The sequence below is a fragment of the Tenrec ecaudatus genome, unplaced genomic scaffold, assembly GCF_050624435.1.
Source record: "Tenrec ecaudatus isolate mTenEca1 unplaced genomic scaffold, mTenEca1.hap1 Scaffold_548, whole genome shotgun sequence".
Taxonomy (NCBI): Eukaryota; Metazoa; Chordata; class Mammalia; order Afrosoricida; family Tenrecidae; genus Tenrec; species Tenrec ecaudatus.
Window position 1 is genome coordinate 627,568 of NW_027459459.1, and position 18,413 is coordinate 645,980.

At 41.9% G+C, this 18,413-nt stretch overlaps 1 protein-coding gene across 8 annotated transcripts in view; it reads right to left on the reverse strand.

Annotated features, from left to right (window-relative positions):
- LOC142436717 (thyrotropin-releasing hormone-degrading ectoenzyme-like) overlaps positions 1-18,413 on the reverse strand; it is a 425,143-nt gene that overhangs the window by 142,023 nt on the left and 264,707 nt on the right. The window contains exon 1 of one of the 8 annotated variants that reach the window (XM_075540201.1): positions 1,964-2,116. The exons of 6 other annotated variants lie outside the window; for them this stretch is intronic. In XM_075540201.1, coding sequence (XP_075396316.1) covers positions 1,964-2,001 — 38 coding nt within the window. In that variant the 5' untranslated portion in view covers positions 2,002-2,116. Of the gene's footprint in view, positions 1-1,963; positions 2,119-18,413 lie in introns of those variants that run through there. One more of the 8 variants, XM_075540192.1, reaches the window with a different exon arrangement.

Sequence of the window (18,413 nt, forward strand, 5' to 3'; positions counted from 1 at the left end):
AGAAAGCCATGGGGAAGAAGATTCCAGGCAGATGTAATGGTTGGTGCCATCACTGTGGTAGAAAAGAACTGTTTAGGAAACAAAAAAGCCAACGGGGCAACAATGCCGTAGGCCAGGCGAGCCAGGAGCATTCCACAGGAGCAAGGAAGAGGCGGGTTATAAACAGTCATTAAGAGTCACAATAAAGACTGCGATGACTGAACATTCCACTATCCAAAAGTAAGTATCATTTACCCAAGAAGATCTCTAAGAAAATAAAGTAAGAGAGTACCCTAAAGTTCTTGATCACAAAATATAAAGTTTTTAAAAACAATGTTTACTTTTAAAAATGCACGTTTTACCTTTAAAATACGTCTATTGTAAGAATCACAGGAACATGAGTATTTAGCGGGAATGAAGAATGGCAGAATGGCATAAAATATAAGTAGCAGTAATAGTTGAACATTTTTGGAGGTGTCTCCTATTTCCTGGTTTGTTCTTTCACAGTAAATAGCACAGCACCACTAAATGATCACAAGGAAGTTATGTAGACTATCGAATAAAGGGAATCCAGTTTAATGAGCCACTGAAGCATTAGCAGTGCGGCCTTACCGCTACAGAACTATGCTTCTAACCAGGAGCTCCAGGGGCAAAGTGAGTTACACGCTGGGTGGTTAACTCCAAGGTCAGCAGTTGGCACACTCCAGGTGAGAAAGATGGGGCTCTCGACCCCTGTAAAGATGTACAGACTTGGAAGCAGGGGCAGTTCTGCTCAGCGAGTTAGAGTAGACTTGACGGTAGGGAGTTTGTGCTTTGTTAATGCTTCTAATTTGTCATTCATAGGAACATTCAATGAAAAAGTGCTTTTTCCTGCAAAGAATTTTATGCTTAGGTGAAAACTAGATTCTCCCCCATGAAAGAGAAGCCCTGGATATCTGAGCAATGGCACCTCAGGTAAAGAGGCGCACATCCCCAACGTGACCAGGATGCCGGTACCAGCATCTCTCCATCACAACTTCACTGCAAAAGGCAAATATCTAAGGAAAGGATCCCGAGCTCCAGAATCGTTTGCCAGTTCATTTATTGGTACTTAGCATTTCACTTCTCACTGAAACCTTTTTGCACCCCACTCTTTAAGTTTTGATAGATTATATTTTTGGTGGATTATGATAAATTAGAATCATACTGCAGCATGATAAAATGCCTAATGTTTTCAGCTAAAGCCTGTACACAGTTGTGGTAATCAGGGCAATTATTACTTCTTACTAGAATGAGCGTATGTTTTTCGGTGTGTTTTTTTTTCCTTCAATAAATTCAGGATTCCATAAGCCCTGCAAAAGCTCGACGATTCTTTCCACTCATTGTAAGCAAGTGTATAAAATCAAAGTGAAATTAATTTTATCTTAGCTTCACTACAAAGTTGACTAATTTGCATATGAATTTCTAAACATGCCAAGGCAAAAAATATCAATCATTTGAGAACAAAGAGTCTACGGCTGAGTTAGTGAAAGACTTCCTAAGTGTCTGTGTAATGGGGAAAAGGGAATAGCAAATTGATTTCAGCAAAAGCACATTTTGACACGTACACAAAATTCAGCTGCATCTTGCAGCAATGCAATAAATCATTGCTATCACTGCATTTACCATATACACACCCCAATAATCACAGAGGATAAAGCAGAGCTGACAAGGAACAGTGGCCCGAGAAGGACTCTACACAGGATGCCGAGTGGCAGAGCCGCCTCATGACTCAAGTCAACGGAATAAGAGTTGCTTTTTCAATATACTGTGTGTTTGTTTTGTTTGTGCTGCCATCCAGGGGAAAATGACTTATCTTCTAGGAAGAATTAAGCAGTCCTCAGTGGATAATTAAAACTTAATTAGAAGGATGATACTTTAGCTCCTAATCTATGTATCTGAAATCATTCTACATTCTCAATCGTTTGCACATTATACTTACACCTGATCTTTTTTTTTCTCATACCTGGTGACATATCTCATGAACAATGACCATGGTGACATCCAGCAAATAAGAAATAGATGACATACTGGGATCCAGTAGTATTCTTTGTTCCACAAAAATACTTAGTCCCCAGTTCTCCATAGCAGCATACGGATGCTTAGGCACAGCTAAAAGATCTAGAAACAGAATAAAACAGTTCCAAAGACTTTAATAAAAATACCAGTTTCTAAACCTGTATCCTAAAATAAATTTAGAAATCCTAATTAGAAGGGAGTATTGCTCTATTTTGGTCACTCTTTTTTTATTTCCTAAATTAACCTACCTGTCATGTCTGTATGACAGCAGAAATAGAGGCTATCCCTGTAAATGATGGTCAGATCCATTCATCACAGTTGCTTTTTAAACCCAATGATATGGGTGGCTGGAAGTATTGGCACTATTACTGATCTCGTAAGTTGCAGGAACGTAGAGAAACCCAAGGCAATAGACATCCACAAAGTCAAATGCACTGGGTCTTCTAAAGAAAATACCGTATATGCTCGTGTATAAGCACAAAAAATGTGCTGAAAAACTGAGGTTCGGCTTATGCATGGGTCAGTGGTACCCCAGCGAGGTGTAACATCTCATGGGCGATTGTCGTTCCTCCACTGTTCATTTGAAGCCCCGCTGACACTGCAGGGCTTTGAATGTTTGTTTACTCACATCTAACCAATCAGAGGCGTCCTATGACGTGGATGGCTCCTATTCGCAGAAGCACCCGTAGTGATTCACTTATGTAGACAGTTGAACTGGTAAGGATGTGTCTGTGGCTGCGCTCTGTCTCTCCCCTCGGGTCTCTGTGTTAATTCACATCCTGCATTTCCCACCCTAGGCTTACACTCGAGTCAATCAGTTTTTCTGGTTTCCCAGGTAATAATTAGGTACTTCGGCTTATATTCGGGTCGGCTTATATTCTAGTATATACGGTATTTTCAATTCAGTACTGGGCATACTATGCTCTGACTTTCACTTCCATATTTCTCAAGGATAAACAAGTATTATCTATCAGTCTTAAAATGAGACTTGTCATTTTCTGATTGCTTACATTGATATCTCTTTCCAGGTTCTGTTTGAAGGAAACATGGCACTTAAGGATAGCCTGTAGAGGGTCATATGGCAGTGGACAGAGCGGCAAAGGACACCTGAGGCAGCCCAACACTTTAGCTGTTGTCCTGCCCTAAAATGAACCAGTACATGGTAGCAGTAAATCACGTAACTTCTTAAGACTGCAGACCCCTTACCTATTGCAATTGGCTTATTTGCCTTAATCATCCCTCTAACTCTCTCCAGCTTCAAAAGTCTTTGATTAGATGATTCTAAGATCTGCGTTTAATTTTAAATCACAGAAGTGTGATCAACTTTTGGGTGAAGATGGCACAATAACCTATGCTTTGATGTGCTTCCTCTGCTCCAGACATCTAGAGGTATAAATAAAAGATTAAAAGAGAAAACCAAAAACACCTCCGGACTCAAAAATAAATCTCTCCATGGATCAGAAATGGTACAGACACACAAAATGGTGATTGCTGCGAAGCCACAGGCCTGTGGGGTTCTGGCGACAGAAGCAGGCAGTAGTAGCTGGGCATTGGCTATGACAGGCTGTACCCGAGCCGAGGGAACCTAAGCCAAGCTGATGGTTGGATGGCATGAGTTGAGGTAGGGTATACATTCATGAAAATGGGCTGAAAGAAGCTGTGCCTACGGCTTTCTGGGAATGCTGAAGAGTGACAGGATAGGGGTTTGAACCCAGGCAGCTTGCCTCCAGCACCTCTACTTTTAATCACAATCCTATCGTTTTCTCGGTCTCTGGCTCCGAAGTTTCATCTCTTGATACATTTCTTGTAACTCTCTAAAATGCCACGGAAAACTTTACAAGAATGCCCACTCTAGTACTCACTGGGAGCAGGAATATGAGAAACTAAATGCCTCTGCCCAGGATAATGGACAAAGAAACTATGAAATCACCATGTACAAGAGCATTATACAACAATTGAAATGAATTATCCTACCACTATATTCTAGCCAGTACTCTCCCTAGCAACAGTGATAATTTAAAAAACACTTAAAATTATTGTTTTTTGTTTTTAATTGCAGTCAACTCAGATTCAATTCAGAGTGATTCCATGTACAAGAGAACAAAACACCTCCTGGCTCTATGCCACCTTCAGAATCGTTGGTATGTCCCAGTTCATTGCTGGGGCCACAATGCATTCTGCTAATGGTACTCATGTTCCATTTTTTTATCACACGGTACTCTTTTATGACCCATAGCTTTTTGACTGACTAAATCTTGGAATCAGACAGTCAGGTCTTCTTCTTATCCTGTCTTAGTCTGTAAGCTCCATTATAACCTGACTACCAAGAATGATGATTTAAGATTTTAATTTAAGAACTGGTTTAAATAAGAACAAAACAGACAATAGAAAAACAGTGTAATGACTCTGTCTGCCACCAATATGTGGCAAAAGGCGTTGTATATCTACAGTCATTTGTTTTCAGGGACTACTGACCTATCTTTTTGGATCCAGCCTGTTACACAGTGGAGGCACCTATGCATGCTATAGTTCTCCAAGAGCACAGAGAAGGTGGGTTTTCAATACTAAGTGAGCAAATCTCACGTTCCAAAATAGAGTTTAGATCGGTTCAAAAGACATCAATTGAAGATTCTAAATACAGAGGCTAAATAGTCGAGGGATCCGGGATAAAGAAGAAGATACACACAGGAGATTAAGCTAAAAAAAAAAGACTCATAGCACAGGCAGGTATCGTGAGGGGCAGGGAGGAACAGTTAAAAATGGTGGCAAAGAAATCGATCATTGTGATCAAAACATGTTGCTGGTGACTCATTGGTATCCACATATATAAAAGCACACAAGTCAGGCCAGGGTAATGAAGTTACATATCAACCAGAGGAGAGAATTTTAGCAAGTGCAACTGGATTCCAGATGAAGTGGTTGATGAACAGAATAAAATACAGAGGGTGTGTTAATCCAGGTAAACTAGAGAAGCAAATCCAGAGACACTCATATGTGTACAAAAGAGAACTTATATCAAAGAGCAATTGTATATTAAGGAAACATCCCAGTCCAGGCCAGATCAAGTCCATAAGTCCGATATTAGACCATGTGGCCGATACCAATCTCAGCACTGGTGTGAGTCTCCACGTGGCTCCTTCAGCTCCAGGACTCTGGCTTCATCAGTGTAGCTCCATGTGGCTTGTCAGCAGGAAGACTAAGCAGAGAGTGTCTCTTGTCTCTAGGGAGGAATACAGGAGTTCCCAGAATCTTCACGAGAAGGCCATGCCCACATGGAGGCCTCACTGGCTAGGGCCTGATAGGCTAGACTACATGCCTTTTCAAGATTATGTAACTGCCACAGACCACCACTGGTCAATTTGGCACTTGTACACAACTCTTTAGCCATATATAATTTTCAAGCAAACAATAATAAAATCATGTCTGTACCTAACAGGATAAAACTAAAGGCATACAATTTAAAAATGTGACACCCCTTTTCAACATAACATTCTACAATTGAACCAAACAAAAATATTCTATACTTATGTGAACACCATGATCCTATGAACATATTCCCCCACCTATGAAAGTTTATAAGCCAAACACTTCATGTCTTTACCCTCACCATTTTGGGTATCCAATTTTTATATTGCCCACTTATATCAACCTAGTGCTCTGAAGAGATAATCATATCCTTTGATGTGAAGAATCTTCATTCCAATGGGAACCTTGTGAAGTCCATATCCAGAAGCAAGTAAGATCAGGACAGGCCGTCCATGAAGTTAACAGCAATATGCACCAACTTAAAGGTTCAATTTCATGTGGGTCAACTCAATGCGGTCGTGGTCGCAGCTTGATAACCTCGTTTGGAGCCATAACAGAGATAAATAGCTCACTGGAGGTCAGATACACACCGGCTCTCTGCTTCCTCTCTCTCTTGACAAGACACGTGGAGCTATGCTGAGGCAGCCAGAGCCTTGGAGCTGTAGGAACCAAATGGAGACCCACGCCAGTGCTAAGATACTTCCACTGCCACTGGATCCACAAGACTTTCCACCCACTGGCCTGTGATCTTCCTGCACTCGGCATCATTGCATGTGTTGTGTGAGTCTAAAGAGAAATGTATGGGCTAGTATTGGACATATGGGCAAATATCAGACTTATGGACTTGATCTGGACTGGGATGTTTTCTTAATATACAATTACTCTTTATATAAATCTCTTTCTTATATACATATGAGTGTCTATAAATTTGTTTCTTTAGTCAACCCAGACTAATAGAGAGAGGCTTTACAAAAGGCATGGAAAACAATGTCTACAGATGGTGTGTGTGTGGAGGGTGGGGGCAGGCAATCATTTAACAAAGCATTGAAAACACTGCTTGTCGTAGGGAAAAAGCTACTGTACACAAACTTTCCTGGGGTGAGGACCAGGTAATATGGCAGGAACCAGATCAAATACAGGGATACACATGGTATACAACTAAAAAGGAGGTGGATCAAGGAAAAAATAACAATAATAATAAAAAGAAATGGGTAGCTGGGGCACAGGGTACTAATCTACCCAAGGGGAGGGTATTGCTTATATCTCCACAGGGAAAGAAGGACCACACTTCAACCCAAGCTGCAAGATGTGAATGCAACATGCCAGCATGGAGTAGGGAACCAGTGGAGAGGACTGGGGGGCCGGCCCCAATCCCAACTACTAAGTGGACACCTGCCCCTCCCCCAGAAGAATTTATTTCAAAAGACAGCATTGAATATGCAGCTCCTTGAGACGGACATATCTGGTCAGAGCACACAGAAGCAGATGAAAGGGGAGGAAGAGAGAGTGGAGCACATCCTGAGCCACCAGGCCTTGAGGACGATGACCCCAATTAGAGCAGAATGTTCACAGAGAGGACCACATGGCCAGCCCCACTATGAGACATGACGCCCCTCACTGACCCATGGCCCTACAGGGCACAACACCGGAGACACAGTGTGTGAATTGCACCCGAACTGATCCCTCCATACCGAGGCAAAACACTAAGGAGGTGTAACAGAACATCAAGGTAATGGAGTGGCGAGATCCCCAGTGAATGGTGGACTTTGGGGCCAGGGCGCGGTGCCCCAACAGACTGGACTGGAAAACACTCGTAAAGGCCAACAAATGATCCTTGAACTAACTACAAGCTTTTTTTGTTGTGTTTTGTTTGTCATTGTTTTGTTGTATATTGTTGCTTGGTTTTGCTCTGTCTTGTTTTTGTGCATGTTATTATCTCTGAAGGTCTATCTAAGATAGGCTGGATGAACAATCTGGAGGAGAAAACAATGGGACCGACAGTTCCAGGGGACATGGGAGAGGGGAAGGGGCAGGGAAGGAAGTGATGTTAACAAACCCAAGGGCAAGGGAACAACAAGTAATCCAAATTGTTGGTGAGGAGGGTGTGGGAGGCCTGGTAAGGCATGATCAAGGGTAATGTAACAAAGAGGAATTGCTGAAACCCTGATGGGGTCTGAGCATGATAGTGGGACAGGAGGAAAGTCAAGGGAAATAGAGGAAAGAGCTGGGGGTCAAAGAGCATTTATAGAGGTCTAGTTAAAAACATGTGCATATGCAAATATATTTATGTATGAGGATGGGGAAATAGATCTATATGCATATATTCACAGGTTTAGTATTATGGTAGAAGAAGGACATTGGACCTCCACTCAAGTACTCCCTCAATGCAAGAATACTTTCTTCTATTAAATTGGCATTCTATGATGCTCACCTTCCCGACACAACCGCTGAAGACAAAGAGGGTAAACAAGCAAATATGGTGAAGAAAGCTGATGGTGGCCAGCTATCAAAAGATAAAGCGTCTGGAGTCTTAAAGGCTTGAAGGTAAACAAGCAGTCATCTAGCTCAGAAGCAACAAAGCCCACATGGAAGCACAGCAGCCTGTACGATCATGAGGTGTCAAAGGGATCAGGTATAAGGCATCATCAGAACAAAAAATCTTACCATAGTGAATGAGGGGGGGGTGGAGTGCAGAGTGGAGACCCAAAACACATTTGTAGGCCACTGGACATTCCCTTGCAGAGTGGTCTCAGAGAGGAAACAAGTCAGTCAGGGTGCGATGTAGCAAGATGAAACATACAACTTTCCTCAAGTTCCTAAATGTTTCCTCCCCTGCACTATCATGATCCGAATTCTCCCTTGCAAGTCTGGCTTGACCAGAGGATGTACACTGGTACAAATAGGAACTGGAAACACAGGGAATCCAGGGTGGATGGTCCCTTCAGGACCAGTGGTGTGAGTGGTGATACTGGGAGTGTTGAGGGAGGGTGAGTTGGAAAGAGGGAACCAATTACTAGGATCTACATGTTACCTCCTCCCTGGGGGATGGACAACAGAAAAGTGTGTGAAGGGAGACATCGGACAGGGCAAGATATGACAAAAATAATAATTTATAAATTATCAAGGTTTCATGAGGGAGGGCGGGGTGGGGATGGACGGGAAAAATGAGGACCTGATGTCAGGGACTTAAGTGGAGAGCAAATGTTTTGAGAATGATGAGGGCAATGAATGTACAAATGTGTTTTACACAATTGATGTATGTATGGATTGTGATAAGATATGTATGAGCCCCTAATAAAAATATTTTTAAAAAGTTTAATCTCCCCCCCCCAAATAAAGCACTGCTTGTTCTAACAACTATAGAAAGGCATTTTAACCATCCTCTTCTCTATACCTTAAAAACTCAAGGAATCACCTGTGATAGTTTTAAAATTTAAAAATTCACCAGAGGCTATTCAAAGACATTAATAATAGAAGATCTTAATGCCCCAGGGGATGGTCCATAAGACTCTCTACCACAAAATCACATGCAGATTCTGCATGGCACCCAAAAGCTGATTTGTAAAAACAACAAACATAGATCCAGGAATGAGTTTTGGGTTTATATTAAATATTGGATCCAACTTAAGTACAATTAATTCTTACTTCATGACCCTGCCCAATGGAAGAAAACCCAGAAGTTATGGTAGCTATAGAAGAGTATGGTGAAGAAATTATATGGTGCCTGGGTGTCATATGAAAATGCTTCTTAAAGGCTTGTTTCCACAGAGGCATCCATCTAAGTGAGATGTCACTAAGAGAACATGGAAGAAGCACACCACCATCAGTGGCTGATGGATTTAAAAATCATATAATCCAAAGTCAAAGGAAGGAATGGTATCAGAGCCTAAATTGTGAGAATCAGGTTTGCAGAAGGCTGTGGATGTCAGAAGGAGTCCAAGATACATTTGTGGGATCTACATAGAAAATAAGCCTCAGGTGATTTCCTTTTATCCACATTAGAGGGACAGGTCAAAGATAAAAGAGAGGGTTTTCTGTTTGTTCATATTTTGGTTTAAGATGTGTTTTGTCATTGGAGGTGTCCCTCTTGAATATTTGTCATTATGGTCATTGTTTTTCAGTACACGGAACTTACAGGGACAGAAAGTATAATAAGGGTTTATGGGGGTAGAGTGGTAATGGGGGTGGGAGGATACAAGGAGTTCAAGAAAAAAAAGGATGCTTTGAAACTGTGGTAGCATTTGTACAATATTGCTTGATGTAACTGAACTATGGAATGATATGATATCTGTATTAATGACCAATATAATTGCCTATATAAAAGAATATAAGTATATAAAAACTTTTAAAACAATGCTCATAAGAACTTTATTTATATTGCTTTGTACTGGAAACAACCCAAGTACTCACTAACAGATGAATAAATAATAACAGGGTGATATTTCCATCCAACTAAATACTACATAACAATAAATGGAATTAACAGGATGATACTTCCATACAACTAAATACTATACAACAATAAATGGAATTAACAATCAATATGTACAAAAGTATATGTAAATCTAGACAGTTGTACTTAAAATAAAAGAATGTATGCTGCATGATTTCATTTATATACAAGTGTAGATAATGAAAACTAATATATAGCGATGAATAGAATTAAAAATAATAGGGTGGGAGGAAATTACAATGAAGCAATAGAAATTTTTTGAAGATAATCGATTCATTTTCTTAGTTATGATATGCACATGACTTTATACAATGTTAAAACATCAAATTCTACATTTTAAATATTTCAGTAACAAATATTCCTTTGCTCCATTCTCAAGAAGAAAATATTAATTCACAATATCTGAAATTAATTTAATTTAAAAATTGAATTTTAATGAGGCTGCATCAATTAAAATATGCAAGCACAATTTTTCAATGCCTTGAAAACAGAAAAATATTCAAATATTTTGGAAGCTAATTTACTTGGGAATTCTAAGAAAATTCTGGATTGTCTGCATAGTAATCTAATACCAAAAACTTAATTATCAGAAGCTGATAGGGAACGTTTATTTTAGACTAATGTGATGGTTATTTTTGTATGTCAGTTTAACTAGTCTATAGCGCCTGAGTCAACCAATAATCTTATTTTGTACAAAAGTATTTTGTAGCTGTGGTTAATACAATAATCCATTGACTTTATATCATTTTAGATTCCCAACCTTATCTGGCCTGTCACCTTGTTTCAGAAAATAAAATACTCAGCACTCCCTTGACTATTAAAAACTTTTGTACTGTAGCCCATAATCCACGATAAAGTGTAGGTATCTGTTTTTGCAGCTTCCTTGGATCATTCCAGTGTCCCCCATGGAGTGATGTTGCCTGATTTTGGAAACACTGCTTTAAAAAAAGGAGACTAGCCTTGAAAATGTAGAGAGCCTTGTTCAGTAAAGTAAAACACCTTGAGTAAAGCTGAGGATCCCAAAAGAAAAAATTCAGTCCCCAAACTGCAGCACCAATTTCTGCTTCAGATTATAGACTGCTTACTTATCCTACAAACTTGAGGTTTTCCAGTGCCTACGCATGTGCAAGGCAAATCATTTAAATACATACCATAAACCAGGATACATTTTTAAAAACACTGTTTTAGCATCAGATAACGAGAAGATAAAAATATGAAACTGTTGTTTCTCCACATATTTTCCATCTAGGTCTATACATTTCTGACGATGATGTTTCTCTTTCTAAACCTTCCCATAGGCTTGGGTGCTCTTTGTTTGTTTTCAATTTCGATACCATTTTAATATTTTTCAAATTTACATTCCATAAAATTGTATTAAAATTAAATTTGTAATTTACCAACTGCAAAGCTATTTATTTGTTTTACAAAGCCAGTTTATTCGGGGAAAATAGAAATATATTATTCCATAGGTCAATGCCATCAAACAGGATTGCACACGTTGACTTACACAATTTGTATAAAATTGTAGTTTTAGCATCCTCAGGGGACTCAAACCATGTTCCTTTTAAATGTTCTTGGAGTTTTAGGACATTCTACAGAGGGAACGGGAGTCTAAAGGAGCATAGACCGTAGAGTGGATGGATATGTTCAACAGGGTGCTCTGGAGACGCAAAATCATTGGCACTTGTAGGTGTACATATATAAAGTCAAAAGTCATTCTACTGAGTCAATTCCAACTCACAGAAACACCACAGAACAAGGTGTTTCAAACAAACACACGGTGTTTCATAGAACTGCCTTTTGGAGTTTTTGAAACTATAACTCCTTATGGGGGAAAGAAAGCCTCATCTTTCTCCCTCTGGCTGGTGGTTTTAAACAGCTGACCTTGGCATTAGCAGTTCAGTGTGTATTGATACAGATTTATAACAAGAAATGGCTCACATAATCGTAAAAGTGAGCAAGTCAATTCTGGCTCAAGTATGTGTATCAGATGCAAGCAGAAGACTTCTCTTGACTCTTTAACTAGATAGGTTGATTAACAGGAAGCTAGGAAATGAAGTAGGAAGAGCAAAGATTGATGCATGCCATGCTGATGAATCTGAGATAGGCTGAATGGATTCAAAGTCGTCAGTCTGCTGATGACTCCTGGAATGGACAGACAATAAAATAGGAGGCTGACATACCAGTTGCAGGATCCAAATTCAGCAATAGACGTGAGCTAGTTCCCACACACTGTCAATTTATAAGACAGGCCAAACTCTGAATGAAAACTCCCTTAATTGTATCAAGATTATGATCAAATTAAGGAGTCTTTTCTCCACAAACTGGTTTGATGCTTCACAGAAGATCCTCTCACAGAGTTGATTACACTATGTTAGATAGTATCATAAGAGAGTCCTGGCAAACTTAACACAAACCTATCACAGTTCACCCCTTTGTCAGCTTAGTATCTCCTTAAATAATACATCAGCATTTTTCAACCTGTGGGTTGCAACCGCTTTTGGGGGGTCTAATGACCTGTTCACAGGGGCCCCCCAATTCATAACAGTAGCAAAATTATAGTTATGAAGTAGCAACGAAAATAATTTTGTGGTTGGAGGGTCACCACAACATGAGGAACTGTATCAAATGGTCGCAGCATTAGGAAAGCTGAGAACCACTGCTATATAGTCTACAAACAAAGACAGTAATAAAGTCATACTTGCAGCTAATATTATATAACTAATATGTACAGAACCAAAAAATGCACTCACCCCATTTAAATTTTATATTTTATAACTAAACAAAATAAAACTATTTAATACACATATACAAAGAAAACATTTCCAACAAATCGCTATTTCTGTAACTGATCACATGGCTGTCGGTGGTATTAAGAACTACCATCTTCCACTACTCATTCTTTATTTCCTTTACTCTTGGCTAGTAAATTCCCTTTACTCTCAGCTGATCATGTTGTTCGTTCGCCTGATGGGGTGACCCAATCCTAATGTCAGAATCAGGTTACTACAGTCTACTCTTGACTTAAATCACAGGACAGAGTAATATTAAGGAGACAGTCTAAGGGATATCCTGGTTCTACACATACCCTGCTATACCTCCATTATGCAATGCCAACCCAATTCTCCCTTGGCAATCAGGATCAATCATCCCACTCAGAACATTAACACTCTCCTTTGGCTGTTGATCCATGAGGTATCCAAAATGGCCAGGAGGCATTCATAACTCACGGTTCAATGGAATCAATGCTTTATCTCCAGTGGAGTATTCCTCCCTAAGATTTCCAGACCATAAGAGCATATGGCTACAGGAAAAGGAAGCACAAGTATTATGAATAGGTCATTGGAAATAATAGTGAGTAATGTCACTCACATTTAAACTTTTGGTTCCTGGACTCCATGGACCCTGGCTATTGGAGAAAAAGAACCACATACTGGGTGCTGATTTAGGACATATACAGCCTCCTGGAGTACATTCCCCAGCCCAGCAACAACTCACCACTTAGCTGGCACCGTAATTGTGTCTTTAGAAATCTAGTCCATCCTCCCATCAACTCAACAGCTTCAGGACAGTGGAACATGGGGAGACCAGTGGAATCTATCGTCATGGGCCCATTGCCACAGTTCTTTGCTGTGAAATGGTCTGTGTAAGCTTCTCATGGATAAGACATTCTGTAAGTTTATGAGTGGTAGTATTGACAGAAGGATTGTGTGCAGGGAAAGCAAAGCTAAATCCAGAGTAAGTATCTATTTCAGTTGGAATAAAATACTGTCATTTCTATGAAGGAAGATCTGTAATCAACCTGTCACCAGGTTTCAAGTTGATCTCTCCAAGGAATGGTCCCATATCTTGGGCTCAGTGTTGTTCTCTGCTGTCAGCACATGAGACACTCGGCAGTGGCAGTAGCCAAATCAGCCTTGATGAGTGGGAGTCTGTGTTGCTGAGCACACACTTAACCTTCATCCTTGCCACCATGGATATTTTGTCACTTTGGGCAATGACAGGAATTGTTGAGGAAAGAGAATGACTGATTTCTACAGAACATGACATCCTATCCACTTGATTCTTAACATCCTCCTCTGCATGGGAAGGTAACCCTCTTTTGAGCATTCAAATGAGACATTCAGATAGGCCTTTTCACATACTTCTTCCCCACAACATCTTTGTCATCAATTTTCCAATCATACTCCTTTCAAGTACCTGACTCTCCAGCTAAACCATTAGCAATAGTCATGAATCAATATAAAGTTGTGCATTTGCCCATGTTTCCTTCTAAGCAAGCTCCAAGATGCACTGCTCAAAATTCTGCCCACTAGGAGGAACTCCCTTCACCAGTTCCTTCAGCAAGGTCCCAGAGAGGGGCTACACAGTGTTGCTGCTGTGCACTTTTGAAGGATGCATGCACGCCATGCAGAACCATCAGTAAATCAAGCCTGCATTTCCTGTTTCTCAGTCAGCTGATCATAAGGCACTCCACATGAAATCATAAGTTAAGATTGGGGAAAAAAATAGTATGCTGGCAGGAGTGGAGACCATAGGACTTTAGCCTACTTCTTCATGCCGTTTGTTTGTACCGTCAGATCCTGCTCTAGCCTGGTCTTGTATATACCACTTCCATTTAATGACAGAGTGCTGCCGTGCATGTCCAACTTCGTTATTCTGGACCAGGCAGCGCTCAGGGCATGCTGAAAAACTCTCAGGCTACATGGTGATTGTTGGTGTATGTTGAGGTGTTCACTCTCCACTCTCCACTGAGGCCCAGTAGCCCAGTAGGTTAAAGGCTGTTTTTCTGCGGAGCATAGCAGAGCTTACCTTGAATATTCCAGGGTAGGGGTTTTCTCTGTTACTCACCAATAAGGGTCTGCGTCTGTCAAAGACCCCAACTGTATCTGTATCTACCACTGATACCTCAAGCATTAAACGTTTGAATTATAGTGTTGGAGAAGAATATTGAAAGTACCAAGGACTTCTAAAAGCACAAACCAATCTGTCATGGAAGAGGTACAGCTAGACTGCTACTTAGAAATATGACTTCATCTCACATTCTTTGGGCGTGTTATCAGGTGAGATCTGTCCTTAGAAAAGAATAGTATGCTTAGTCTCATCCATGGGCGCAGTTGTCAGGATGGGGCAGGACTGGGCTGGGTTTTATGATGTTGTACATAGGTCACTGTGAGTCCTAACCAACTGATAGCACCTAACAACAACAGGTTATAAAATGCTAAGGGTTTTTGTTTTGTTTTGTTTTGTTTTACAATTCTTCTTCTTAGCCAAGCTCCCAGCCCTTCCTCTTACTGGTTCTCATTATCTCAACATGTGATCCATTGACCTCTGCGGTGCTCTGGGAACCAGTGTACCCAGTGGCCTGCCTCACAGGCTCAGTGCTGCTCCTCTGCACTACATAGTGGTCTCAATGCTGCTCCTGTTCTCTGTCTCATGGTCTGGGTGGCAGGACCTCTGTTGCCTCCATCGCCTCAGAGGTAGGGATCTTGCGCAAGTTCCCTACGTGGCTTGTCTTTCTAAATTGGGTCTTGATTATCTCTCTTTCTGCTCATTTACATATCCAAAGGAATTTTAAAGCCAATCAATCCCTTCTATTAGTGTTTTAGACACCCTTTTTGCATGGCTCCAACCAATCATTGGGTAAGAGTTACAAGGGCATGGATAGAAGAACCATATCAAGTAACTTCACTTCACCACAAAGTTAATTAACATACTTTGTTTGAAATAAATGCACATTTGTATGAACAAGAAGCCCAGTTGCCAAACCTTTCTGACTTACCCTTACATTGCAAAGGAGTTACATTGTTGGAATTATAGTCAATGCCACAACAGAGGTGAATGGAAAACTAGTTTTCTCTGTAAATTTGTATCCAAATTACAAGAAAAATAAATAAATTGAAAGAGATGTATGTTAGAAATAGAAAAGAATGCAAAGAGTGCGTGATATCTTTAGGAACGATTGATCATTCAACATGATTGTAGCATGAAGCTGCAGCCCTGTTTCTTACATGCTGAGTTTGAGCTGCATCTGCAACATCACCTTAGAGCTGTCTAGTCTAGTAAGCAAGAAGCTTGGTGGTGCTGCGGGCTAAGAGCTGAGGTGCTAGCTACCAGGCTAGCCATTCAGACCCAGTAGCTGATCCAAAAGAGAACGATGAAGCTACCTTCTCCTATAGTGATTTCCCAGCTTGGAAAACCAAAGGGACAGCTCTCCTCTGTCCCATAAGGTCACGCTGAGTCAGTATCAACTCATTAGCTATAGGCTTTAGTCTACTAAGAGACTGACTGCGGAAGTCCAATAGACTGAGGAAATTTGGGATGGGGAAGTAATTGAAGATATGGTTAACAGATTAAGTTGTAGGAGACTGTGAAAAGCACTTACTAGAAGACTCAACCTCATTGCCATTGAGGGAATGCTGATTCAGAGCAACCCTGCAGGACAAGGCAGAACTGGTTCTGTATGTTTCTGAGACTGTTGTTCCTCTTTATAGGAGGACATTTATATATCTGAGGAGAATAAAGATTTAGGAGACATAGAAGTGGAAAAATAGGTACAAAGTACAAAAAGGATATTGAGATTGTGCTGTCATAAAGACAGGAAGAAAACTAAGAGCACGTGACATCACGTTAGTCAAGAATAGTGAGCTATCCAGAAAGAAGGAGAGGTGAGGTGACAGTGTCAGTGAATAGCTTCAGTAAATTTATAAAATACATATAATATAAACTTAAGCAGCTAAATTTTATTAATACTTTTTAGAGAATACTAATTTTCCATGATCATCCTTCCAACTTCATTACTAACAGAATTTCAAATGAGTTATAAAATATTTTAACACATAACACAAAGTCTAATCATATACACTGGTATCATCATGTCAAAGGAAAAACAACACTGTGTTACGGGCAGTCAATAATTACGGATGACGGTTGATAGAGTTGCCAGTTGTAAGAACAGAAGGGAATATTGCATCGTTCAAGACCCAGAAATGGTGGAGGGGGAAGATGGCCGACAGGGACACCCGCATACTCTGAGAGCTCCTCCAAACAAAGCAGGATTGGCGACCAGGTAGCTGAATAGTAAGAGTCTGGTGAGTGAAATATCCCCCTGGGACAGCACCCCAGTCCTACCCCACGTATTTGTCCAGAGCAGGGGTCTAGGTGAAAGAGGACCGGACTAGTGGGACATCTCTGGCCACTAAGCTGCCGTGAGCTCACTGGCGACCGGCTTAGGCTCCATCCCCAAACCGGACGCCAGCCCAGAGCCACTTGCCTGCCCTGCCTACTCCAGCGGCCCACTCCCCACTCCCCACTCGCGGATCTCCACTGGGAGAGAAGCTTTCCTCTCCCGCAGTTCCCCTCTCCCCGCAGGGCAGCGATCTGCCCTCGGGCCCACGTCCCTCCCTCCATTCATCCAAGCTCAGGGGAGCGGACCCGCGGGTTGTCTGGCGACCCCCACGGGGGACCATCCACCCGCACCGCTGCCGCGGACCTCTCCACCTGCCCTCCGTGCGCTGGCCTCCCACCCCCGCCCGCCCCCGCCAGCCCCTGGCAGCCTAGCGCCAGCTCCACTCCTGGCAGGGACCCTGCGCTGAGCACTTCCCGCCAACAGGAGCCATAGCCCAACCCGCGCCTGTCCCGGACCCTGAGCTTCCGCGGAGCGCCGCGCCCCGCGCTGCTGAGTCTGCCCACCAAGGGCCCCCCCCTGCGCAAGGCACAAGAGTAGGTGCCCTCCCCAGGGTGCTGACGGGACCCCGGCAGCCGCGACTCTGAGCCTGAGCAGAAGAAGGGCGCCATTGCCCCCCGCGGTTTCGCGCCAAAAGGGCGGAGAGCGAACACCATTGTTCCCTGCAGTGTCCCGCAGCTGCCTGCACAGCTATCCAAAGGGCCTCCCCGCGCCCGCTCACAGCCCGGGCAGATCAAACACTCCACCTGCAGTGGAGCCTGGGTCTCGACTTTGCAGTCCCTGAGGAGCCGTCAGTGAGCTCCAGCCAGCTCTCACCACCTGGGGCCCTGTTGGGTCCCCAGTGCCAGCCCTAAGCCTGCCGCAGCCCGCCCCAGCCACCCCAGGAGACGGCACAGTGGCCTGAGCCTCCACACAATAAGGTTACTCCTGTCTCCCAGAAGCATGGGACCTATTAAAGGATCAAGGAAAAATCAACAGACCACACCACTCCCAACAAAAAAATCAGAAAAACGAGGCACTTTAACAGACCTAACGTCACTCATAGAAGAAACAGATATAGATCAGCCACAAAAGGAAATCTTCAGAACTCTGCTTGCAGTAATACAGGAGCTAAGAGAAGCAAACCAAAATAAGGATGCAACGATAGAAGGGATGAAATGCACAATAGAGGGGATGAAGTCCACAATAGAGGGGATGAATACTATCCACCAAAAGGAACTGCAGAAACTAACAGAGGAGGTAGCAGAGGCCACACAAAAGGTCACAGAAGCTATATCTAGGCTTGAGGAGGCTGAGAACCGTATCAGTGAACTCGAGGACGCTCAAACCAAACGAAGCAAGCGAGAAAAACAATCAGATAGGAAAATTAAAGAAACAGAAGACAGCCTGAGATCAATGACAGATGCTATGAAGAGGAATAATATTCGATTAATCGGTCTACCGGAACACAAC